At 40.6% G+C, this 25,908-nt stretch overlaps 2 protein-coding genes across 2 annotated transcripts in view; one reads left to right on the top strand and one right to left on the bottom strand.

Moving 5' to 3' along the window:
- Positions 1 to 1,676: 1,676 nt before the first annotated feature.
- Positions 1,677 to 9,321, bottom strand: mepceb (methylphosphate capping enzyme b). Its single transcript, XM_048177842.1, has 5 exons — positions 8,817 to 9,321; positions 7,168 to 8,615; positions 6,729 to 6,947; positions 6,511 to 6,634; positions 1,677 to 2,110 (listed from the first exon to the last, which is right to left on the bottom strand). The coding sequence occupies exons 2-5, from the start codon at positions 8,605 to 8,607 to the stop codon at positions 2,055 to 2,057; spliced, it is 1,839 nt and encodes a 612-aa protein (XP_048033799.1). The 5' UTR covers positions 8,608 to 8,615; positions 8,817 to 9,321; the 3' UTR covers positions 1,677 to 2,054.
- Positions 9,322 to 13,688: 4,367 nt separating this feature from the next.
- The window catches only part of zgc:158659 (uncharacterized protein LOC791141 homolog), a 16,057-nt gene continuing 3,837 nt past the window's right edge, over positions 13,689 to 25,908 (top strand). The window contains exons 1-21 of the mRNA XM_048177833.1: positions 13,689 to 14,234; positions 14,500 to 14,529; positions 15,863 to 16,083; positions 16,165 to 16,327; positions 18,737 to 18,946; positions 19,012 to 19,262; positions 19,331 to 19,582; positions 19,657 to 19,742; positions 19,819 to 19,924; positions 20,012 to 20,164; positions 20,679 to 20,810; positions 20,904 to 21,028; positions 22,242 to 22,323; positions 22,393 to 22,557; positions 22,806 to 22,909; positions 23,960 to 24,131; positions 24,332 to 24,438; positions 24,512 to 24,633; positions 24,710 to 24,788; positions 24,889 to 25,059; positions 25,413 to 25,530. Of these exons, the coding sequence (XP_048033790.1) occupies positions 15,895 to 16,083; positions 16,165 to 16,327; positions 18,737 to 18,946; positions 19,012 to 19,262; positions 19,331 to 19,582; positions 19,657 to 19,742; positions 19,819 to 19,924; positions 20,012 to 20,164; positions 20,679 to 20,810; positions 20,904 to 21,028; positions 22,242 to 22,323; positions 22,393 to 22,557; positions 22,806 to 22,909; positions 23,960 to 24,131; positions 24,332 to 24,438; positions 24,512 to 24,633; positions 24,710 to 24,788; positions 24,889 to 25,059; positions 25,413 to 25,530 (2,787 nt within the window). The 5' untranslated portion in view covers positions 13,689 to 14,234; positions 14,500 to 14,529; positions 15,863 to 15,894. The remainder of the gene's footprint in view (positions 14,235 to 14,499; positions 14,530 to 15,862; positions 16,084 to 16,164; positions 16,328 to 18,736; positions 18,947 to 19,011; positions 19,263 to 19,330; positions 19,583 to 19,656; positions 19,743 to 19,818; positions 19,925 to 20,011; positions 20,165 to 20,678; positions 20,811 to 20,903; positions 21,029 to 22,241; positions 22,324 to 22,392; positions 22,558 to 22,805; positions 22,910 to 23,959; positions 24,132 to 24,331; positions 24,439 to 24,511; positions 24,634 to 24,709; positions 24,789 to 24,888; positions 25,060 to 25,412; positions 25,531 to 25,908) is intronic.

Genomic DNA, 25,908 nt, shown 5'->3' with positions numbered 1-25,908 from the left:
CATTTCAACAGTGTCAATGTTGAAAATTGAATCAATTATGAAAGAAATTAAATTCAGTTCAATTCGATTCAATTCAGTTCAACAAGTGTCACTGTTGCAAAGTTTGATTATGAAATAAATTACATTCAGCTCAAATCTATTAAATTCAGTTCAAAAACAGTCAATGTTGAAAATGAATCAATTATGAAATGAATTAAATTCAGTTCAATTCGATTCAGTTCAACAGTGTAACTGTTATAAAGTCCATCAATTATGAAACAAATTCAGTTCAGTTTGATTCAATCTCATCTGATAGTGTCAGTGCAGTCAATCTAATACTGAATATTAAGTGCGTTTTAAACTGATCACGCCGAAGGAACCCAAACTCCATCAGGTGACAGAAATGCAGAAGAAACACACACACACACACACACACACACACACACACACACACACACACACTTCAACGCTCTGTAAAATAAACAACTCATGTGAATGTTTAAGACTGGAGAGACTGTTTCCTGACAGACAAATGCCTCTACTGCCCTCTACTGGTGACACACACACACACACACACACACACACACACACACACACACACACACACACACACACACACACACTTACTTGTCTATCTAAATAGGGGCATTGCATAGACTTCTACTGTTTTTATATAGCCTACAGCTAGTTATAAATACTCAACCTAACCCTAAACCACACACTAACCACAACAGAAAACAGAATGTAACAGAATATATTTTTACAACAAACATTTAATTTTTTCTACCATTTCTATAAATGAAGAGGCCCCCAAATGGAGGTTTTGTCAGGTTTTGGGTACAAATGTGTCATCAAATGTGTGATCAGTCTCTATAAAGTCTTCAAATAGGTTGTGTAGACGTGCTGGAGTTTCTATCTTTGGAAATAAAAAGGCTCATTTGGACCGTCATGCAGCTATTTTTAACAACAGGACGTTTAATCTCGAGTTGTCGTCTTGTTATTGAACTGACTTGATCTGAATAAAGACACGATTGTCTTCTTAGAGCTCAAAATTGATTTTGAAGCTCTGTTTATTACTGTAACGCTGCTTTGAAACGATCTGTACTGTATAAAGCGCTATACACTCTTAAAAATAAAGGTTCATTTTTGGCATTTAAACTTTTTTTCTTCTGTGAAACACAAAAGAAGATATTTTGAAGCATGTTGGGAAAACAACATTGGACCCCATTGAGTTTCATTATATGGACAAAAAAACAACAACAACAAAAATATCTTCTTTTGTGTTTTACAGTTATGGTAAGGGGCGGGACATTTCCCAAACACCAATCACAACACACTGCTCCAGCCGACCAATCAGAGCACATTGTGCTTTTCAGAAGGAGGGGCTTCATAGAGACAGGAAGTAAACAGAGCGTTACTGACAGACTGGGAAGAGAGGAGCTGAACAATGAGGAAAATAATCATCATTCAATCTAGTAGAGCCCAAAAACAACATCAAGACTTTGAGAAACGGCCTCTTGAAATCACAGCTGTTTGAAGTTTAATATAGCGTTTTTCCATCTCTAAATTTAAAACCTCTTGAAATGATAATTATGACTTCTCTTACATCATCTAAGAGTTATGACCTTAAATGTGATCAAACTAACTGTAAGGAACCCTGCAGTGGGAGGAAATCAGGCACAATCAAACACGAGAGATCAGAAACACATCAGATTTATTTGCACATGTGGAAGCGGCTCAGATATGAAGCCATGAAGAACAGGCGTGTGTCCGTGTTACAGGAAACGTCACTCAGAAGAGTCTGTGCAGTCGTGTGTCGTCACAGAGGATCGATTCACACCACAAATGTGACGTACGGACGACACACACTCACGCTCATGTGACCCAGAGGTCAAAGAGTCTCAGTTCTGACATGTATAACAGTTCAAAACAGAGCAAACAGGAAGTAGTCCAGCGCTCCCCTCTGTAGGGCACAGGAAGACACAAACCTCAGCACAACGCTACCAAACACCAACACGTGTGTGTTGGTTTTCAATTAGAAGATCCAACGACGATTCTGTCGCTCTTCCCAAAACTCACTTCCTGCTGGAAGACGGGCCTTTATGGAACAGGTAAATCGACCTCTGAAATCCTGAAAAGGAAACCAAAGCAGAATAAAACATCATATTAATGATCAGCTGATCAGAATCTGTCAAAACAAACTCATTTTGATATGAAACTTTCAAAAATCCTGTCAGTTTCATCACTGAATTCAGTCAATAAATGTGTTTTTGTCTTTAATGTGTGCCGACAGATACTTTACTAATTACAGCAGAACATAAACATGAATGAACATCAGAACTTCCTGAACTTTACTGAAATGAATCTCATGTAATCGATCAATCAGTGTCTCATCCACGGGAAGATGTCAATTACACAGCTGGAGAACAATATTTTACCTGTAAAGTTACAGTAATGTAGTGACTGACATACAGTCCACAGCAGGCGTGTCCACAGAGTTTAGCTCCATACTGCCTCTACACACCTGTCTGGGCTGTTTTTTAATGCCCTTCCCTCGCTAGTTTCCCTCAGTCTCGTTGACTCGGATGTACATCATTGCTGACGAGCGCCCACTACTGGCACAACCCCTGCAACCGGAACATCCTAAGCCCTTGATCAGGTGGAGTTGATTTATTATTTACACTGTTTAATGCAGCATTCTATATGTATATATGTGTGTTTGGCTCGTTTTAGATATTTAAAAAAAAAAAATTTTATATATCATAGAAATATTAAAATCGAGGGAGCGAGGGTCTGTCCATATAAACTGAAGTGCTTAGGGAAGTTCGCGAGTGCTTGTCTAAAACTGGAGTGGAACGCAGCCCGGGAAGTTTCTAGTATGCCTAATTAGTCCTTGATTAGCTGGTTCAGGTGTGTTTAATTGGGGGTGGAGCTAAACTCTGCAGGACGTTGACCCTCCAGGACTGAGATTGGACACCCTGGTCTACAGCTTCAGTTCAGAGAGATTTTATCCCTTGAGAAACACTGACATGTACTCAACCTGATTTACATACATACACGCATATATATATATATGTGACCAGTCACGGAAAGTAGGGACACAAGTCGGTTTTGGGGCATTTTGAGTTATTCACAGATTCTAAAAGTGCAGTCTCCAAGCTTTCCAACGATGTGTGACACATGGAAATCTGATAATATTTGGAGAAGTTGTGGCCATTTGAAGGTAGTCACTCAAGAAAGCTCTATAGGGAGAAAAACGCCTCTAAAGTTGCAGTTCTCGCCTGTTCTCACCTGCTGGGAGTGACAATAGGGCTCATTTACATCTCATTTAGATAAGCCATACCCCCTGTAAAGCTGCATGGACCGCATACTATTAATAATAAAGGTTAATGTGCATTGTAAATGTCAGTAATTTATCTTTTTTGACTTTTATAAAAATGATTTAGAGGCTGAAATATGTGACTTTTTTGTCAAAACTCTATTTGAACTCGTGCATTGTAGATAACATGTTGCAAGACACTCCTTTAAAATCTGCCCATCATTTTTAATGTTATTATTTTAATGTTTATGTAAAGAAAAAGTACATATTGATGCTAATTTTATTTGTTATTTGCTGGTTTTCCACATAAAACTTGGTGAATTGACTTTTTGAACAGGATTCTGTGATAACCGTGATCATTTTGGTCACTATTAATCATGAAATGAAATTTTCTCACCTGAGAAGCCTGTTAAAGAAGAATAGGCAATCCAGGAAATAACTGGACTAACAGAGGCCAGAGATCGCTAACTATGGCTATTCAAAACACTTTTCAAGTCAATAAATACACGATTGAGACGATGAATGCATGTATTGACTGAATTTGCGTCTGAATAGCGCTGGCTCCGTGGGCGTGGCCGCATTAGCGGATAATGAGCTGAATCACAGACTTCTGACATGGCTCTCTTTTCATACAGATTACATAAACACAGAATGTTTGTTTTCGATTTGACTTACACGTTTTAAAACTTGACATTTCAATGTTTTTTCAGACATAAGTATAATTTTTTTATGATTAGTATTCACTAAGTTACAGTTCATTTTCTGAGAACTATCAGATTGGACTTCGTTCAGAGGGAGATGAGAGATCACGCATCATGTTAGTTTTCTTTAGTTTTCAAAAAGCACAACATTTTGTTTTTGTTTCTGAGTGTACACAAATAAAAGAAGACATTCTATAGTTTCAATTGATGTATTACTTATGTCTCTATGACAAAAAATGACAGTATTTTAAGTCTGTTTTGCTGCAATGTGAAAAAAATCCTGCAAAATGCGCCGGCGCGTTACCCGACTCCAGAGAGGTAATGTCTTATTATGCCGCTTTCATCGTCGCTCAGATCGTCTTCAGAATCAGTGAGCGCTTGTTCATAAGCATCCGGCTTGTCGAAGAAGTACTTCAAAACATTTTCGGTGTAACGGCCACGGTTCTTCATTGAATTTTGATATCAGCTAGAGCCGGCCAGAGCCGCTGCATAATAAGTAGCCACGCTTCCCAGTATGGAAATACACACAGACAATGACACGCCCCTACTGCGTGCTAGAATCTCCGAAAAACAAGCCGATTTCAACCCTTAAAATGTACGCTTTTAAATATACCAATACTGCTATCTCAAACACGGAAAGGCTTCTTCATAATCTCAACTAACAGATTCTGCAAAAAAACGAAAATCACCAATTTTGAAAAAAAATGCTTCTTTCTCATTTTGCTCGAGAGTTGTGCTGCCGACTTGTGTCCCTGGTTTCCGTGACGGGTCACACATTATATATATATATATATATATATATATATATATATATATATATATATATATATATATATATATATATATATATATATATATATATAGTACAGTCCAAAAGTTTGGAACCACTAAGATTTTTAATGTTTTTAAAAGAAGTTTCGTCTGCTCACCAAGGCTGCATTTATTTAATTAAAAATACAGTAAAAAACAGTAATATTGTGAAATATTATTACAATTTAAAATAACTGTTTTCTATTTGAATATATTTCACAAAGTAATTTATTCCTGTGATGCAAAGCTGAATTTTCAGCATCATTACTCCAGTCTTCAGTGTCACATGATCCTTCAGAAATCATTCTAATATGCTGATCTGCTGCTCAAGAAACATTTAATGTTGTACAATTGTACAAAATATTTGTGTACAATATTTTTTTCAGGATTATTTGATGAATAGAAAGTTCAAAAGAACAGTGTTTATCTGAAATCTAATCTTTTGTAACATTATAAATGTCTTTACTGCCACTTTTGATTGATTTAATGCATCCTTGCTGAATAAAAGTATTCATTTCTTTAATTTCTTTTCAAAAAAATAAAAATAAAAATTCTTACTGACCCCAAACTTTTGAACGGTAGTGTATAATGCTACAGAAGCTTTGTATTTCAGATAAATGCTGTTCTTTTGAACTTTCTATTCATCAAGGAATCCTGAAAAAAAAAGTACACAACTGTTTTCAACATTGAAAATAATCACAAATGTTTATTGAGCAGCAGATCAGCATATTAGAATGATTTCTGAAGGATCATGTGACACTGAAGACTGGAGTAACGATGCTGAAAATTCAGATTTGATCACAGGAATAAATTACTTTGTCAAATATATTTAAATAATACACAGTTATTTTAAATTGTAATAATATTTCACAATATTACTGTTTTTTACTGTATTTTTAATTAAATAAATGTAGCCTTGGTGAGCAGACGAAACTTCTTTTAAAAACATTAAAAATCTTAGTGGTTCCAAACTTTTGGACTGTACTGTATATATATATATATATATATGACGAGTTTGGTTCCAAAACGTGATAAACACTTTGTTTAAAAAAAAACTGAGTTTCCGCCAAAATCAGTATTGTATCTTGTATTGAAAAGTTATTTATTAATTTTGCGCAAAATGTGATATCAGTCGGTCGTGTTATTGTGTCACATGCCTGAATATAAGATTAGTATTGACAAAGTTCAGAGGCTGTCATATATGCGGATCAACTTACTTTGTTGTGTATTTTTAATATGAAAAATAACCTTTATATTGATGGATTAATTGCATTTTGAAAAAAAAAAGTGTCATGGATTTATTGCATTTTGGGGAAAAAATAATCAGTTTTTATAATAAACCTTTGAAAATCAAAATCTAGATTTGAATTTTTAATGTTTTTATAACCAAAAGATGCTATGTGAAAGTTTGTGACAGAAAATAGTGGTTTTCATCTTGCCGCTTTCTTGGTAAAGAAAACACATTTTTACTCAAATTAATCAAAATGGATTTATAGCGTTTAGGAACCAAAACTCTTCATATATATATATATATATATAAAACTGCTTTATAGCTGAAATGAAGTAAGTGAAATTACTGATTCCCAACTGAAGAACTGTGTGACTGTTATTTTCCTGTTTATTACTGATTATGGACGGATGGATGGATGGATGGATGAATGAATGAATGGATGGATGGATGGATGGATGGATGGATGGTACCTTTAGCACATGCGCGCGGCGTCCCGATCAGCTCGTAGCTGCTGAAGCCGACCTCAGAGGTGAGGAAGGAGCTGAACTGATCAGGCTTCAGTCTGATGCTGCTGTAGTTCCTGTAGGTCACGTCCTGAAAACACAACAGAACTGATCACACACAGTTCACTACAGCTTTCATCAGATGTGTGTGTGTGTGTGTGTGTGTGTGTGTGCGCGTGTGTTACCGTCAGTCTCTTGCGGCGACTGTAGGAGCTCCAGGGCTGCGGTTCGAGGATCAGCACTCCTCCAGGTAACAGGTGTCTGTAGATGCGACGAAACAGTCTCTGGATTCCAGCGTCGCCAAAGTTCAGATGAACCCACTTGGTCAAACTCAGACACAGAATGACGTCGTACTCTGCGCGCTGTGACATCACTGCCGCATCACTGTCCGGCACATAGTTGCCCTGAACAAACAACACGCAAAAACCAGCTGTGTGAGATCAGTCTGGGAATGAACTGACACACATCACACTAAATCCACTGACACACACACACACACTCACACACACTCACACACACACACTCACACACACACTCACACACACACTCACACACACAGTATACAGGAAGACGTTTGCACTGCAAAACCAAACCAGAAAAAAAAATATCAAGCTCATGGATTACCTTCAGAAAAGACACATTGCAGGGAAAAAGGCCCGGCACGTGCATCATGGGAAGTGTGGCGATGGGTCCACGGCACCGCGTGAAGGAGATGGGAAACCTGGGTAACGCTGAAGCCCGGTCCAGCTGCAGGCCCATCAGCGGCGCCAACGCTTCGACCTCTGACCCACCCGCGTTCGACTGCCTCCTGTCATGCAGCTCTGACAGGAAGTGGCGCAAGTTCTGCCGGGCCGCGTGCACCAGCGCGCCGTCGATGTCTAGACCGAGGATGCGCTCGGGGCCCCAGTGTCTGGCGATGGCGAGGGTAACGTGACCCGTGTTACAGCCCACGTCCAGGACGGTTTTGCCGCGGAACCACTCCGGTTTAAAGAAGGCTAAGCGCGGGTCGGCGGTCAGCGACGGTGTGCGGTAACCGTAATAACGGCTGTAGTTTCCGTACTGGAACCTGCGCTGCGGCTTGCGCTGCTGCGGCGTTTTCTCTGCCCCCGGAGGAGGAGCTCCGCTGACCCCACCCACAACTGGAGTGTGGAAGGTCGCGATTGGCCGTTTGATGGGAGGAGTCGGCGTGATGGACAGGCGGTCGGAATGGCTGGTGGTTCGCCGACGCTTCCTGTGTTTGGACGACTGGCCGGAGTTAGTCGAGGAGGGATGGGAACGCCGCCGCGGCAATATGGGCGGAACCACTTCGTCACGGCAGTTGATTGACGTGTTGAGCTCGTACGGACGCGGCGACTCCTCCACAGGCTTGAGCACGACGGCGTCGCCAGCCTCGGCGAGAGGAAGCACCGAGCCTGACGCCGACCCCTCGATGACCTTTGACTTCTCGCTATCTGAAACGTCAACGATCGCTCCCGGATGATGTCGGTTGCGATGTCTGCGCCTGCTCTTCATGGGCGACACCAACACGCCCGCGGCTGCGTCTCCGCAGCTCAGATTCAGCGGGTCTGTGATGTCTTTGGGGATCAGAATCTCCACCGGCTCTCGGTTCTTGGTGGGAAGCGGCGATGATTTGGGCGTCTCGGCGTTGAGCGCCTTGCTGACCTCCTCGTCCAACAGGCTGTTGAGATTCAACGGGTCGAAGATGTTCCCGCCCAGCTGGAAGTTGGTGGGCAGCACAGGGTCGCACTCGGAGTTGGCGCGGCGTCTGCGTTTACCGAGACTCGGGTGTTTAAACCCAACGTTCATGCTGTAGCGCCGCTTGTTCAGTTTGTGCGGCTGCGTCGTCGCCTCGGCTCGCGACTGCAGGCCGTTTTTAATCTGGAAGGATCCCTCGTTGTTGACGCCATCTTGAGGGGTCACATGATTGGCAGCGAGTTCGGTTAGCACCATGTTGGCGGTCACCTCCTCCTGGATGGTGACGGACATCTGCAGCGGCGACGGAGCGTGCAAACCTGCCCCGCCAGCAGCCGGAAGCTCACTTTGTACGGACATCACGGTACACATCCATTAGCCTGTACGGCGGGAAAACGCAACAGTTCAACATGCATCACTACGGTAACTGGTTTCCACCACAAAATTAATACATTTAAGAAGATCATTGCAACTTTTTACCTCACAATTGCGATGTAAACTCACGATAGTGAGAAACAAGTCAAGTTCTACTTACTATGAATTTGTCATTACAATATACATATTATATTATGCATACTTACTTGACTAGAGATCCTTCAGTATAGTTTGATGTACATTGATGTGCTTGTGATACTAACACGCCCTGCTCATTTGAATAACTCCGCCTCCAGGAGGGTCTACCGCACTGCTCATGAATAATGCCACAGAAACGCGAGTCCCAAAAGCTCCCGCCCCTATCTAACACAAACACACACGTACTTTAACACACATACACACTTCTAAGCGCGATCGTTTCTCCTCCTTTCGTAAATACGAACGCGAAAATCACATAAAAAATAACGCAAATGTTGAGCGACAGATCCGCCCTCACTGGAGCCGTGTACAAACGCAGCTGCAGTAGAGATGCTACAGTAAATGTGAAATTTACTCCCTAAAATAGTGATTATTATAAAAACAGACTTTGATTTCGAGAATGTTCATGAATGCGCGAGCTCGCGCTGCTCCATCTCGCGCTGTGGCACAGCAGATCCACGCGCTTATATATTCCACCACGGACCAAGACTGACGGACAGCCGCGTCCGCCAATCAGAACGTAGGATATACACTAAGGCCCCCTAAACGACCAATAGTGTAGCTCAAAATGAAGGCATGTGCTCTCGGTCACCGCCCCTCCTTGCTGAATAGGTATCCGGCGGACTGCCTGTGCTGACCCGACAGAAACTAATCAATATCATCAATATCAACAAATATCACTTGCCGTGGACAAAAATGACTTTGTATATTTAACTACAATTTATGTTTGTGGAAATCCCATCGTGTTGCTTCGTCGAACAGTCAGGACTGACACAGGCACCCGTCACATGTGTAAACAACCCCTGACTGAGTTCCTCAGCACGAAAATAACGCGTACAACAACGACTAATGACTGAATAAAGGTGGAAACACGCGTTATGTGACAGTGACATTATGCAATGTTATACATTAATGTGACAGCGAGTTTTTAAAGACACCCTCCCTCGTCTCTGCAGGAGGAGGAGAACTCTGGGAAATGTAGTCCTGTCGAAACTTTCCCCCCCACAAAACACAGTTTTACAAATTTATGTTTGACCCAAGTTCCAGTATTCATGTTTTATTTATTTATTACAAGATGTTACAATAATGTGATACTGGTTTATGGGGGATGGACAATATTGAATATAATTAAAATTCTGTAGGCTAAATAGATATTAATTCTATATATTCAATATAATAAATATATTCACAAAGCAAAATACATGTCAGACTGTTTTCTGCTGTCTTAAAATCGTTTATGACTCTTTAATCTTGAAAAAGAGACAGTTGTTAAGACATCTCTGTTGTTGAAAATAATTGATGTAGGCCTATTAGATGTATGTAAAGTCAATTTAATAAAGAAAAAAAATGAATGTGCAAGTAAACGGTAAAACTATCTGCGCTATTTATTATAAGTTATGTGCTAACAAATACTTTGCGATATCAATCAGCATTATGGACTCTTTTTGCATAATGACACCGGAAGCATCACACATTTATAATCTAGGGGGCAGGATTCTTCAGATTCTAGAGAGCATTTGATTGGACAGAAAATCTGTGATGTCATCAAAATCACTGATTCATATTGGAGAGACTGTAAGTTTTGAATGCTAATCTTCTAAATGCAAATTTTGTCATTGTTTTGGAGCACGCTCGCTTATAGATAGCAGTAACACGCAACGCGACGCTGCGACAAGCGATAAAATGCATCTTTTCTAACCAGCCGCGACACGTGAATATTCTATTTTAGAAACGGTTTCTATTTCTCCGTGATGTCGCGGCTGTGCTTTATTTAATGTTAAAAGCGTCTAATGTGTGTTTGAATATCATTCTGTGTTCCCAGCTATAATGAAAACAACACTGGCTAATTAACCCTTCTCAAAGACCCGCCCCCCTTACTGACGCCACACGCAGTATAAAATACATCGCGGAGCAAAGAGGACACTGACAACACGTCGACAGACAAGACAAAGCAGTTTACTTAAACATATTAAACAACGTCCCAGCTTTCAAACTGTGTAATTTGTTAAGAAATTCAAACAATAAAAACCGTTTTGTAGCTCTAATGTGTCGTGACAGATCGCTGTAGCACCTCAGCTCAAGAGGCTAGTAAACCGATCATCTCTTTTTTATAGCATCAAATAAACATGAATGAACATCAGAAGGTATGTTGTTTCAAACGCGGAAAGACGTCAATACACCATTTTTCAAGTTCAAGTCCACCGAGGTTAATCTTTCTCCTAATCTAACTCCTGACTGCTTTGTCGGACAAAATGGCGGATTCAGCTTTCTGATTGGTTAGATCGCTTGTCAATCAAACTCCCTGCAAAGGGTCAATTCACCTCAGATCTTGAAAATAAATAAATGGGCACAAGAACATTCAAACTGTAACCTCAATGTGCACAAACAAGTGTATTCTATGACAAAGATTGGTTCAGTCACTACATATGTACTTTAAATAATGTTTAAATGGTGTAATATTTATGAATTTTACTGTGCACTTGCCCATTTCATTGTGTCTTGCCGAGAGAGCCCGCCCACACTCTCTTCTGATTGGCTGTGGTTTTTTATTGATTTTATCGCTTCATTGTCGCGTCGCGTCTAGTGTGGACAGTCAAATTGCTCGTCGCTGGAATCTTATCGCATCGCGGTGTAAAGCTAACATATTCATACTAAAAGCCAAAAAACAAACAAACATCCATTTTGATTTCATGGGGACTTGACGCATCGTGAGCGCGCTTGAGTGGATGATTGACAGCTCTTAACGTTCTCCTCAGACGCTCCGTCAGGTTTGTGTCAGAATTAAATTTTTAACAGAAATATTCGTCGTTTCTCCTGTTTAACGTCGTTTAAACGAATGGACGAATGTTACAGATTAGACTGGGTGCAGAAAAACAGTAAGTCGCATCAAGTATTTGGGTTTCTGTTGGGGTTTAATAAGTCATAATTTCAAAAAAGTTTTTTAAAACTCATAATTATGACATCATAGATATGCATAACTTAATATTTTTAATAATAATTAAGACTTATCAAAGCATAAAAGAAAACTCTGAATGTGTAAGAATACATTATTGGAGTTAGAAATGTTTGTAAAAATATGTATTAATAATACGATTCTACTTACCACCATCCACATTGCTCTGTCATTAAAACTTATATTTACAAAATAAAGTTAATGATCATGACAGGCAGTGAAGGAGTCCACACAAGGGGTTTGTGTGTGTGTGTGTGTGTGTGTGTGTGTGTGTGTGTGTGTGTGTGTGGTGGTGGGGGGGGGGGGGGTGTGTAATGTAGCTTCTGTCCACTAGAGGGAGTGTTGAAGCGCTCATGGTGGCCCAATCCTGGGGTCCAGTTTAGAGAAAATACATTTGATTCAAATGAATAATAAAAATGTACTATAAAAAATTAATATCAGATAAATACATTAGATTAAAATAAATAGATTAAAATTAATACAACTTTGTTTAAATGATTATAAAACATTAAATTTTAATTAAAATAATTAATTCAAATTCATTTGATTTGATTAAAAATATACATCAAATTTAAATACAGAAATATAACTACATAAAAACAGCTGATTAAAATAAATACATTTAAAAATCATTAAAAATAAATATTATTATTTATAAACATTATTTAAATAAATAAAATAAATTTGATAAAAATAAATAAATAAAACTTGATTAAAATAAATAAAAATAAGAAAAGTGATGTAAATATGTAAAAATAAATAAATAAAAATAAGATTAAACTAAGTAACCAACTAAATAAATTTATTAAAATAAAAATATTAAAATAAATAAATGAAATTGGATTCAAATAAATAATAAATGAATTCATTTGATAAAATAAATAAATGAAAATACATCTAACTTACTACAGTGAGTAGACAAAAATGCGATGATGTAATAGAAACTAAATATTTTCAACAATTATGATCTTATTTTTTCTCGAGTCTTACACGACACGAGATGATGATGGTGATATTTGGTGTTTTATCAGTAGTGTCATTCTGAACAGTCTCAAACACACTCCGTCCTGCTTTCCTTTTCCTTTTCATTCTGTTGTCTCACCTCACGACCTCTGACCCTCTGACCGGCACAGCAGAGCAGATGGCCGGATGAGCTCCTGTAGAGACCACTGATGAAGATGAAGAAGATGAAGAGGAGAAACAACACTGTTCATGAAGACAAAGATGACGAGTTCAGCAAACACACACACCTTTCTCAAAGTCTTGATGTTTTTGTGCTCTACTAGATTGAATGTTGATTATTCTCCTCATATTCTCCATTGTTCAGCTCCTCTCTTCCCAGTCTGTCAGTAACGCTCTGTTTACTTCCTGTCTCTATGAAGCCCCTCCTTCTGAAGAGCACAATGTGCTCTGATTGGTCGGCTGCAGCAGTGTGTTGTGATTGGTGTTTGGGAAATGCCCCGCCCCTTATCATAACCGCCAGTTTCAACACACTACTAACTAACTCAACCAGGCCCCGCCCCTTTATTCTGCGCATTAATTATTTAAATGAGGGATATTGAGAAGAAAACTCAAGATGGAGTTCAGAGAAGAACTACGACTTCTTCATGCTCAAACATCAACATTACACACTACAGACAGATGAAGATGGAGAACAGGTGCTCTTTATAGGATCCTAACTGTAAAACACACACACACACACACACACACTTACAAGGAATATTACACACCATCAGAAACACACACACATTCATCAGTCACTTGTGTTTGATGAGAGCGCTGGAGTTTTGATTTAATGAAGTGATGCAGATGACGTGTGTGTGTGTGTGTGTGTGTGTGTGTGTGTGTGTGTGTGTGTGTGTGTCATTGAGCAGAGCTGCTTCCTGTTGTTGCACTAGGACAGAGAGAGGGAGAGTACAGGACACACACAATAATAAAAATAAACACACACCCATTTTCACAGATATGTGGGGTTAGAAAACAGGAAATATGAACAATAGACCGACAAAGCCAAACCTGTGTGAGTGTGTGTGTGAGAGTGTGTGTGTGTGAGAGTGTGTGTGTGAGTGTGTGTTTGTGTGTGTGTGTTTGTGTGAGTGAGTGTGTGTGACAGCATATTACTAAGTATCTGTGCTTGTGTGAAGTTTTCACGAGGATTTAAGTTTGTGTAAATGGTGCAGTCACACATTCAGCGCATTAACTGTCAGACTGAGGTGTGTGTGTGTGTGTGTGTGTGTGTGTGTGTGAGTGTGAGTGTGAGTGTGTGTGTGTGTGTGTGTGTGTGTGTGTGTGTGTGTGTGTGTGTGTGCGAGAGGAAGTCAGCATTGTTCCAGCAGAGAGAGCGAAACGCAGATCCTGAGAAACTCCAGAGGAGTCGGAGTGAGTGTGAAGCTCACATGATCCTGACGGACAGACGTGTGATGATGATGATGATGAAGATGATGATGATGATGATGATCTGCACAGACGGCCGGTGAGTAACACACTTATTCTACAGCTGATGGACACATGGAGTCTTTAATGAGGCGTTCAGTTAATTACACAACAGCCCGTTAGTGAAGGAGACAATGAGAGAAAGAGATTAGAGGAAAAGAGGTCAGCAGATTTTAATCTTCATATAGATGGAGAGAAAAACAGTAATCTCTTAGATCACATCTGCTGAACAACAGACAAACAACAACACACACACACACACACACACACATTTGATAAGCTGTTAAACAAAACTTTATTTGCAGGACAACGGGAGTATAATACAGCACCATAAGGTTAGTTTTTCTTATATTATTTAATAATATATTATCTTCTAATAATATGTATTATATAAATGTATATATATATATATATATATATACACACACTTTTTCATAGTCATCTCAATGGCAAAAAGTGTCCCAATCAACCTGAATTCACCCTATATATATATTATTGTATATTTAAAGTTATTATTAATTATATATATATATATATATATATATATATATATATATATATATATATATATATGTGGCCCACAGTTCATATTTCTGAATAAAGTCTCATAATAAACCGCTGACAGTTCGTGCGCGTTCCCGTTAAAACCGCACTCGCGCCCGCTAGATTCATTGTTCTCCGGTAACGGGACAAAGATGCTCTGAGAGAGAGAGAGAGAGAGAGAGAGTGGAGGGGCAGATACTGACCGGTGGGTAACAGTGATGATGATGATGATGATGATGATGATGATGATGATGATGATGGCTTTATTCTGCTGACATCACATCAGACTGTCGGGTCACCGGGCGCGCGCGGGTCATCAGGATGCGGGTGTGACAGTGATTCTCGCGCAGGTGGGTTTGTGTCGGTGATGAACACGTTCTTTGTTCGATATTGCTGTCGCTGAAGGGTTTGGCATATTGTCATGTTTGTGCTCGTGTGTGATATTATATCGCATCTGATCAAACACCATCACTGTGCAGCGCTTTCCCGACCCGGTCCTTTCTCTCTCGGTTCATAGATATTGTTTAACGGGTTTTCTGTGTCATAAATATCACGTTTCGTTGTGAAATCACATTTATACCGGCATTCGGGCACGCGCATCAGGAAACCGCGTTCACTGCAACAATAACAGTGCTCGTTATATTGCTGTCAGTGATGATTTTTCAGTCACGACAGATTTGATATTACATTTTCGATTTATATTGACATATAGCAGAAGCTTTTATCGGATTTTTTGTGTGGTCACAATCGCTATCTCACCGTATCGATATGTACAGTAGAGATGCACAGATTTATACAGTAACGCGCGTCGCTAATATTTATGGTTCATTTTCAGCGAGAGCTCTTTTGTGCGTCGCGCGCCCTACATCCGCCCGCTCGCAGCTGCGCGTGCCCGTGCGCGCGCCCCGACTCCCATCAGGACAAAAGACCTGCAATATCACAGATTATCAAAAGATTATATTAATTATCATTTGATACTCATGATTTTTCTATAAAATGATGTATGGATAATCATGTAAATATTACTAACAATATAAAATTTGTTCTAATAAATCAACTCTATAAAAGGTACAGCACTGTTTTCAGTGTGTGTGTGTGTGTGTGTGTGTGTGTGTGTGTGTGCAGGTGTTGAGTGTGTGTGTGTGTTGGAGGACAGCATGGCTCCTCGGCCCTCGTCAGGAGAGTTATGGGGGCTTCACCTGATGCCTCCTCGTATCCTGGTGGACTGCTGTCTGCCCAACGGCATCCTGGTCAGTCTGGAGTGTCTGAGGGAGGCTCCGCTGACCAGCATAAAGCAGCAGCTCTTCAGCGAGGCCCGCAAGTACCCGCTGTACCACCTGCTGCAGGTAGAGAGCGCTCCACTCACCTGCTCTAGCACACCACACAGGTGAACGCTGCTCTGAACTCCCTCTCTGATTGGCCGACAGGAGGAGTCCTGCTACATCTTTGTGGGCGTGACGCAGGAGGCCGAGAGGGAGGAGTTCTATGATGAAACACGCCGCCTGTGTGACCTTCGACTCTTTCACCCCATCCTAAAGGTCATCGAGCCGCTGGGAAACAGGGAGGAGAAGATACTCAACAGGGAGATCGGTCAGTTACCCGTCCACACCATAATATCGTTCTTATAAACCCAGCTGCGCTTTTGTCGTCTGTTGCTTTAACTTCTCAAGCTCTCTAAAGCAGGATGGATTCTGATTGGCTGTCATGATGACTGTAACTAATGATAACCTCAACAATAACTATTCGATAACTATAACAATAATTATGATAACTATAGCGATAACTATAACGATAATTATGATAACAATAACTTTATCAATAACTATAATAACTATAACAATAACTTTAACGATAAGTATAATAACTATACAATACCTATGATAACTGATACGATAACGATAACTATAACAACTAAAATGATAACATTAACTATAACTACAACCAACTTTAACGACAACTATAATGATAGCGATAACAATAACTACACAATAACTATGATAACTATAACTTTAACGATAACTATAAAAACTATACGATACCAATGATAACTGTTACGATAACGATAATTATGATAACTATAGCGATAATTATAATAACTATAATGATAACATTAACTATAACAATAACTATAAATAACTAATATTAACAACAACTATAATGATAACTATAAAAATATATGATAACTATAATAACTAAAACAATAACTATAACAACGGTAACTCTAACGATAACTATAATAACAATCATTTTAACGATAACTAGCTATAACATTAACTGATATGATAACTATAGCGATAATTATGATAACTATAACAACTATAATGATAACTGTAACAATTACTATAATGATAATTATGATAACAATAACTTTAACGATAACTATAATGACTATAACAATATTGTTGTGTTTATTCTCTGCAGTTTTGTTGTCTGTCGCTTTAAATGCTCGAGCTCGTTAAAGCAGGATGGATTCTGATTGGCTGTCAATGTTTTTATCGTTCATCATCTGGAAAGAATTGCTCTGAAAGTGATTCCGGTGATATCGACAACTATAATTGCCTAAATTATTACATTATTTGCTAACTGCATTCTTTAAATTGTGATGTTGACATGCATTCTCTGTAAAGCTGCTTTGAAACGATATGTATCGTGAAGCGCTATACAAATAAATGTGAATTGAATTGAATTGAATTGAATATCGTTCCTCTAGTTTCTCTCTGATGTTCTCATAGAGTCAAAGCGAAAACTCTATCCTCCTGGGACCCAGGAATAGACTTCTGTCCTCTGTAGTGGACATTATATTTTAGTGGTTTTCTCTGACATCATACATGTCACAGTTTTAAGTCTGGATGTCCTGTAAAGAGCACATTCAGGGCTTTGCAGAGATACCAGATTTTTAGAGGTTTCCCCATTACAACAACAACTTCTTGGTCTTTAAATATGACTGAAAATGAAAATTAGCACTCTAATGGAAATATGATAATATTTTGTGATTATTTAAATCGGATTAATTTTCAAATTGTTTATTATAAATCAACATCTCAGGAAAATGTTATGGGGTTTCAAATCAAAATATGATTTTCTGTTATGAAACAGAACATTGATTTCATACATGTCCACTGTAGAGGACACCAGGACTTAAATCATGTTTATCAGGCATTTCAGGAGACACAACAAGTGAATAGGCAAAGAAATTATATATCAATATTCCTATTAATTATTAGATATTATTATGAAAATGTTGCCAATTATTGCTCCCATTATTACACTTCTTTTTTCATTGCATGTTGCTCCAAGAACACATTAATATGCAAATTAGATACAGTGTATAGATGCATTGTATTGAATGGGAAAACCCCTGTATGGCCATTTTACCCTCATACTGCATAAAGTAAAATGGTATATCAATTAATTCCATTATATGTTTCATAACATAGTTGAGAATCATCTTTATACAAAGTTTGGTTAAAAACAATCCTGAAGCCTAAAAGTTGATTGGTGATTAAAAAAAAAATCCCATTGTTTTTGCCTATACATGTCATTTCATGGCATTTTATTTTTTAAACAACTTAGTCCTGGTGTCCACTACAGAGGACATAGCATAACATATGAATAAAATATAATTTTTTAAAAATGTTATTTTTTCATTTGTTTCTTATGCTCTAAACAATATAATGACGTGAAAAAATACTAAATTAAAAAAAAAAAAAAAAACATTTGGGGGTCTCAGGAGGCTATTGTTAAAAGTTATTGTTATTATCCTTGGTGTGAACGAGACTTTACTCCGAAAACATGTTTTGTCAGAATCTTAATCAGTCATGAATTCATATCAGAAGACAAGCCTCTTGTTAAATAATTGATTTGATGATAAATTCATTATTAAGAGATCTAATGGGTTTTATTTCAGTCGCACAGGGAAAAATAAAGTTCTGAAGCAATAAAGCTTGTCAAATGAAGCCGTGGCGTGACGCCATCACACTCCTCCCGTGCGTGTCGCAGGTTTTGCCATAGGAATGCCCATCTGTGAGTTCGAGCTGGTGAAGGATCCGGAGGTGCAGGACTTCCGGCGGAACATTCTGAGCGTGTGCCGGGAGGCGGTGGAGGAGCGCGAGGGAGGAGGCGCTCACACGCAGGCGCTGTACGTCTACCCTCCCAACGTGGAGTCCTCGGCCGACCTGCCGCAGCACATCTACAGCAAACTGGACAAAGGTGCGTGCGCTCGTCCCGTCCCTCCCTGTCCACCCTCCTCCGGCTTCAACCGTGTCTCTCCGCAGGCCGTCTGATCGTGACCATCTGGGTGATCGTGTCTCCGTCCAACTCCAAGCAGAAGTACACGCTGAAGATCGCACACGACTCTCTCCCGGAGCAGCTGATCGCGGAAGCCATCCGCAAGAAGACGCGCAGCATGCATCTGTCCGCGCAGCAGCTGCGGCTGTGTGTGCAGGAGTATCAGGGCCAGTACATCCTCAAAGTGTGCGGCTGCGACGAGTACTTCCTGGAGAAATATCCTCTCAGCCAGTACAAGGTGTGTGTCAGTCTCTGCTCGGTCACGTCTGTAGCTCTGCTGCGCTGACGCCGTCTGTGTGTGTTTAGTACATCAGGAGCTGCATCACGCTGGCCCGCCTGCCTCACCTGATGCTGGTCAGCAAGGACAGCCTGTACAGTCAGCTTCCTGCCAGCGGGTTCATGGCTCCGTCGTACAGCCGGCGCACGCCTCAGCCCAGCCCCTGCCCCGGCGGAGGAGACCCCGGCTCCCCGCGCTCCCTCTGGGCCTTCAACACACACCTGAGAGTCCGGCTGCTGTGCGCCACATACGTCAACGTCAACATCAGAGACATAGACAAGGTGAGAGAGAGACAGTCTCGGTCATGTGCTCATCACACACTCTGTGATGTCTATTCTGTCTTTGTGTGCGTCAGATCTACGTGAGAACGGGAATATATCACGGAGGAGAACCGCTGTGTGACAACGTCAACACACAGAGAGTGCCCTGCTCCAACCCGAGGTAACACACACTCACAGAAACACACACACTCCTAAACCGTCACAGAAACATCCTTACATCGCGATCTCTCACACAGGTGGAACGAGTGGCTGTCGTATGACATCTACCTGACAGATGTTCCTCGTTCTGCTCGTCTCTGTCTGTCCATCTGCTCCGTCAAGGGTCGCAAGGGTGCCAAAGAGGTGACCTTTAAACTTTCCTCATCCTGTCAGTCGCCGCGAATGCCTCGCTGCTGATCTCACTACATGTGTGTGTGTGTGTGTGTGTAGGAACACTGTCCGCTGGCCTGGGGAAACATCAATCTCTTCGACTATAAAGACACGCTGGTCAGCGGTAAGGTGGCTCTGGGTTTGTGGCCGGTTCCTCACGGACTGGAGGATCTTCTCAACCCTATCGGAGTGTCGGGATCGAACCCAAACAAGGTGAGTGAGGGATACGGCCATCAGAAGAGCTGTGTAATCTCACTGCTCTCGATCGAATCACTTTAGTCGCTGTGAAGGCTCATGAACACAGCTGAACGAGCAGTGACACACTGGCCTCTTTAATACCTGGATGTCCGGAGCGCTCTCAAGAGTGACCCCTAGTGTCGACACAATGTCTCCATTTCCAGCTTCTTATGCTCTCCAGTGTGACATTATAATTGATACTAACTTAGAATGATTTCTGAAGGATCATGTGACACTGAAGACTGGAGTAATGATGCTGAAAATTCAGCTTTGATCACAGGAATAAATTACACTTTACTATATATTCACATAGAAAACAGCTGATTTACACTGGAATAATATTTCACTGTTTTACTGTATTTTTTGATCAAATAAATGCAGCTTTGGTGAGCAGAAGAGACTCTTTCAAAAAAATATATATATTGAAAAAATAAGACAACCTCACCTCAGCAACTATATTCACATTATAACCTGCGTGATTTCTGTGCAGGAGACGCCGTGCGTGGAGCTGGAGTTTCCCTGGTTTAACCAGACGGTGGTGTTTCCCGATGAGCAGCAGATCGAGGAACACGCCAACTGGAGCATCTCTCGTGAGCTGGGCTACAGCTACTGTCTGGGGCTGGTACACTCACACACACACACACACACACACACACATGTCAGAATTAATCCTGAACGCTTGCAGAACTCACACTGAATCTCTCTGGCCAATCAGAGCAGTCGTCTGGCGTGCGACAGCACCATATCGCAGGCGGACGCCGAGCAGCTGCGAGCGCTGTGCAGTCGAGACCCGCTGTATGAGCTCTCAGAACAAGAGAAAGACTTCCTGTGGAGACATCGGTAAACACACACACACAATGTTACGGTAACACTATACATTTATGCATTTCAGCATTCACTTTTATCCAGTGCCACTCACAGCGCATTCAAGGTTTACACTTTATCAGGTCATGCATAAGACAAATTTAAATTTGTCATGAAAGGGAAGTTGCATTCGTCTTTTCTTCTCTATTGTGTGTCGTATATCCGAGTGAAACGCTTCGCAAACAAGAACAAATGTGGGGCGGGGCTTGATTTTGTCTGTGTGGAATTGATTGGATGGTGGTGGTTTGCTATTGGTGGATCTCATGTGAGTGACAGGTTGCCCCGCCCTCATCATCAGAGAAGAGAAGAGATGCTGCAAGAGGAAGATATTCTGATTCAAGATTACCAGAACATGAGTTTAACACAATAATGATGATGTGCTCCGATAATCAGTGTTGGGAAAGTTACTTTTAAAAGTAATGCATCACAATATCGTGTTACTCCCTAAAAAAGTTACCAATTGCGTTACTTAGTTACCTTTTATGAAAAGTATTTATTTTAGATACTTGAAAAAGTAACTCAAGTTACTTGTAGTGAGTTACCACCAGCGCTGCCGATAAAAATTAAACAAGAATTGTGACTTTAAAGGATTAGTTCACTTTCAAATGAAAATTACCCCAAGCTTTACTCACCCTCAAGCCATCCTAGGTGACGCCTTTTGATTCAACTTACCAAAGAAACGTAACTGGTGTCGCGTCAGTTAAGCTTTTTCCGTAAGTTGAATAGGGAAGGTGTAGGATGTAGCGTAAACGTTTTGAACTGCGAGAGGCATTATGTTATCTTCGTAAGTTGGATACGGAAGGCGTTCTGCCGGAAGCTAGATATTTTACTTCATAACTTGTTTAAATATGGATATTTTCTTACACAAACGCATTGCGTCGCTTCAGAAGGCCTTTATTAACCCCCGGAGCCGTGTGGAGTACATATTCATGATGGATGGAGGCACTTTCTTCAGCTCATACTCGTTGATCCTGTTCACTGCCATTATAAAGCTCAGATGCATCAGGATATTTATTAATATATCTCAGATTGTGTTCATCAGAAAGAAGAAAGTCATATAGATTTAGGATGGCTTGAGGGTGAGTAAACTAATCCTTTAACTCTGCTGCTAAAGCCACATCAACATTTGACTTCAGTGCAAAAAAGCTCCAGATTAATCATGTGTCTGTTCAACGTGTTTGCGTTTCAGCCATTACTGTGTGAATATTCCGGAAAGTCTTCCCAAACTCCTGCTGTCTGTCAAATGGAACTCGCGGGACGAAGTGTCGCAGGTACGCATCTCCATCTCTACACAGCTCTATCCATCTATCCGTTCTTCACTCATCCGTGTCTGTGTGCAGATCTACTGTCTGCTGAAGGACTGGCCGCTCATGCAGCCTGAATCCGCTCTGGAGCTGCTGGACTGCAACTTCCCAGATCCGATGGTGCGAGAGTTCGCCCTGCGCTGCCTCATCCAGGGACTCACCGACGACAAGCTCAGTCAGTACCTGCTGCAGCTCGTGCAGGTGTGTGTGTGTGTGTGTGTGTGTGTGTTTCCACATTCCCCTTCAGAGGTTTCATGTGTAACCCCTCCTGTTCAAACTGGGATTCGAGCGGGACTCAAACCTGGGTACACCGGCATGGGAGGCGGGCCCTCTGACAAAGAGTGCCTCTTGAGATCAGGGGAGTGAGGTTTACACGCACCGGCCAACGTCCATTACACATGTCAAACTTTACCCCTGACGTGTGTGTGTGTGTGTGTGTGTGTTTTCAGGTACTGAAATATGAGATGTATCTAGATAATCCGTTAGCGCGGTTCCTGATCAAGAAAGCGTTGACCAATCAGAGGATTGGACATTTCTTCTTCTGGCATCTGAAGTGAGTTCAGGCGTCAATCTGTGTGAATTTCATCAAAACATTTGAATTGGGACTTTATTTTCATGACACACACACATTTAGCCTCCAGACTCTCATAACTGTGATGCACAAATCTCTGCAATGCAACTTTTAAATTAAAATCATTATAATCAATACAACATCGACCATGACGTATAAATACTTTACAATTTACATACACTGTGTTCCAAATTATTATGCAAGTGACATATCAGTAAGATTTCAGTAGAATAAACATTCAGATTTGAGTTTTTCTAAGAAAATGTTTGTTCGTTTATTTATCCATGTCTTTTTAGATAACTGGTATCAATCTCAGACAAAATAATTTGCCAGATCTATGGAAACCCTACTTAAGAGGTTGTTCCACATTATTAAGCAAGTCACAGTTCTCATGCAATATGGGGAGAAAGAAAGATCTTTCTGAAGATGAAAAGCATGAAATGGTGCAATGTTGTGCAAAAGGCATGAAAACAACTAATATTGTGTGAAACTGAATGGAGATTATCGAATTATCATCAGATTTGTGAGTGATTTAGAGCACAGCAGAACTCGGTCAGATAAAGGCTTATTAATGAAAGTTCCTGTCAAAAAAGGTATTGTATTACTTGTAGTTCAAACTTTGATTAATAAGCCTTTATCTGACTGAGTTTTGCTGTGCTCTTCATCTTCAGAAAGATCTTTCTTCCTCCTCATATTGCATGAGAACTGTGACTTGCTTAATAATGTGGAACAGCCTCTAAGTAGGGTTTCCATAGATCTGGCAAATGATTTTGTCTGAGATTGATACCAGTTATCTAAAAAGTCATGGATAAATAAACAAACAAACAAACATTTTCTTAGAAAAACTAAAATCTGAATGTTTATTCTACTGAAATCTTACTTTTATGTCATTTAATTGTAAAAAGCGCTATATAAATAAAGGTGACTTGACTCAATCATAATAATTTGGAACGCAGTGTAATATATATATATATATTTGCAATAAAGTGTTATGTAATGGAAATGTTTTTGTGTGTAATAACTGTGCTGTAGGTCTGAGATGCACAATAAGACGGTGTCGCGGCGGTTCGGGCTGCTGTTGGAGGCCTTCTGTCGCGCGTGTGGCATGTACCTGAAACACCTGAACAGACAGGTGGAGGCCATGGACAAGCTGGTGAACCTCACGGACACACTCAAACAGGAGAAGAAAGACGAGACGCAGAAGGTGCTTATTTTTGGACGGTTTCAGCATTCACAGGATGAAGGTTTGACTCACTGGACTCCAGATACGACTGGACATCTGAAACTCACACAGATGAAAAGTGACTAACCTGGTCCAGTGATTATGTCATCATCCTGCTGAGACTCAGTACTGCATTTGATTGGTTCATGAAGCTCATGCTGCACTCTGATTGGCTGTTGCAGACTCAGATGAAGTTCCTGGTGGAGCACATGTCCCGTCCAGATTACATGGAGGCGCTGCAGGGGTTTGTTTCTCCTCTGAACCCTGTTCACCAGCTGGGGAATCTCAGGTACACACACACACACTCACACACACACTCACACACACACGACTCGAGCGTAAGTGCCGTCTGTGTGTCTCAGGTTGGAGGAGTGTCGTATCATGTCTTCAGCCAAGCGGCCGCTGTGGTTAAACTGGGAGAATCCAGATATCATGAGCGAGCTGCTCTTCACCAACAACGAGATCATCTTTAAGAACGGAGACGGTGAGCTGTGTGTTTGAGCTGTGAGTGTGTTACTGCACCACATCTGAGTTATAACACACTGCTGTGTGTGATGCAGATCTACGGCAAGACATGCTGACGCTGCAGATTATTAAAATCATGGAGAATATCTGGCAGAATCAGGGGCTGGACCTGCGGTGAGTCCACCAATCACGGCCCACTACTCACACACATCCACCAATCAGCAGACAGCTGGGTAACTCACATGTGTGTGTGTGTGTGTGTGTGTGTGTGTAGAATGCTGCCGTACGGCTGTCTGTCCATCGGCGACTGCGTCGGCCTCATCGAGGTGGTGAAGAACTCTCACACCATCATGCAGATTCAGTGTAAAGGAGGCCTGAAGGGGGCGCTGCAGTTCAACAGCAACACACTGCACCACTGGATCAAAGAGAAGAACAAGGGAGAGGCGTAAGAAACACACATGCCGAGTTCTGACACTCTTTCTGCCATAGAAAGATATGCTAAAAATATATGTAGACTATATACACTGCAAAAAATGATTTCCAGCACAAATATCTAAACATGTTTAAATCAAGATACATTTACTGGAGAAGCGAAATGACTGAAGATATTAAGTTAATGCAAGTTATTTTTTCCACCATCATGTCCCTTCAGGAGCTCCACAGAAGTATAATCCCATAATTCAATTAAAAACACAAGTTGAACTAATGTAAAGGGATGGCTTGAACAAAAGTCTCACAGTAACTGTTGTTCCTCCTGTGGTTCATGAACACGTGTAATGCCGTCCGTCTCTCTCTCAGGTACGACAGGGCCATTGATTTGTTCACGCGCTCGTGCGCTGGATACTGCGTGGCCACGTTCATTCTGGGCATCGGTGACAGACACAACAGCAACATCATGGTGAAGGAGAACGGACAGGTACGCCAGCCAATCACTGACGAGAGTCAGCTATAATCAGAACGCTCCAACCAATCAGAGAGAACCAGAAATTACAACATTATAACAAAGAAATCACAAAACCGTACATAAAGCTGTCAAAGTTGCAAAATTGATCAATTGTTAAATTAATTTAGTTCAGTTCAAGTTGATTCAATTCAGTTTAATTACAGTGTCAATGTTGCAAAGTTCATCAATTATGAAACAAATTTGATTCAGTTCAATTTGATTCAATTCAGTTCAATAACAGTATCAATGTTGCAGTTCATCAATTATGAAACAAATTCAATTCAATTTCATTCAATTCAATAACTGTCAATGCTGCAAAGTTAATCAATTATGAAATAAAATTCGATTCAG

The sequence above is a fragment of the Megalobrama amblycephala genome, linkage group LG24, assembly GCF_018812025.1.
Source record: "Megalobrama amblycephala isolate DHTTF-2021 linkage group LG24, ASM1881202v1, whole genome shotgun sequence".
In the NCBI taxonomy this organism is placed as follows: domain Eukaryota; kingdom Metazoa; phylum Chordata; class Actinopteri; order Cypriniformes; family Xenocyprididae; genus Megalobrama; species Megalobrama amblycephala.
The sequence above is the reverse complement of the archived record's forward strand: the minus strand, read 5'-3'. Positions and strand labels throughout refer to the sequence as shown.

Excerpts from the sequence above, each read along its gene's own strand:
- mepceb (XM_048177842.1), bottom strand. The coding sequence starts at position 8,607 with ATGTGTACCGTGATGTCCGTACAAAGTGAGCTTCCGGCTGCTGGCGGG. Across the intron at positions 6,948-7,167 it reads GCAATGTGTCTTTTCTGAAG|GGCAACTATGTGCCGGACAG; the intron begins GTAATCCATGAG and ends TTGTTTGTTCAG. Across the intron at positions 2,111-6,510 it reads GCCGCGCGCATGTGCTAAAG|GATTTCAGAGGTCGATTTAC; the intron begins GTACCATCCATC and ends TTTCCTTTTCAG.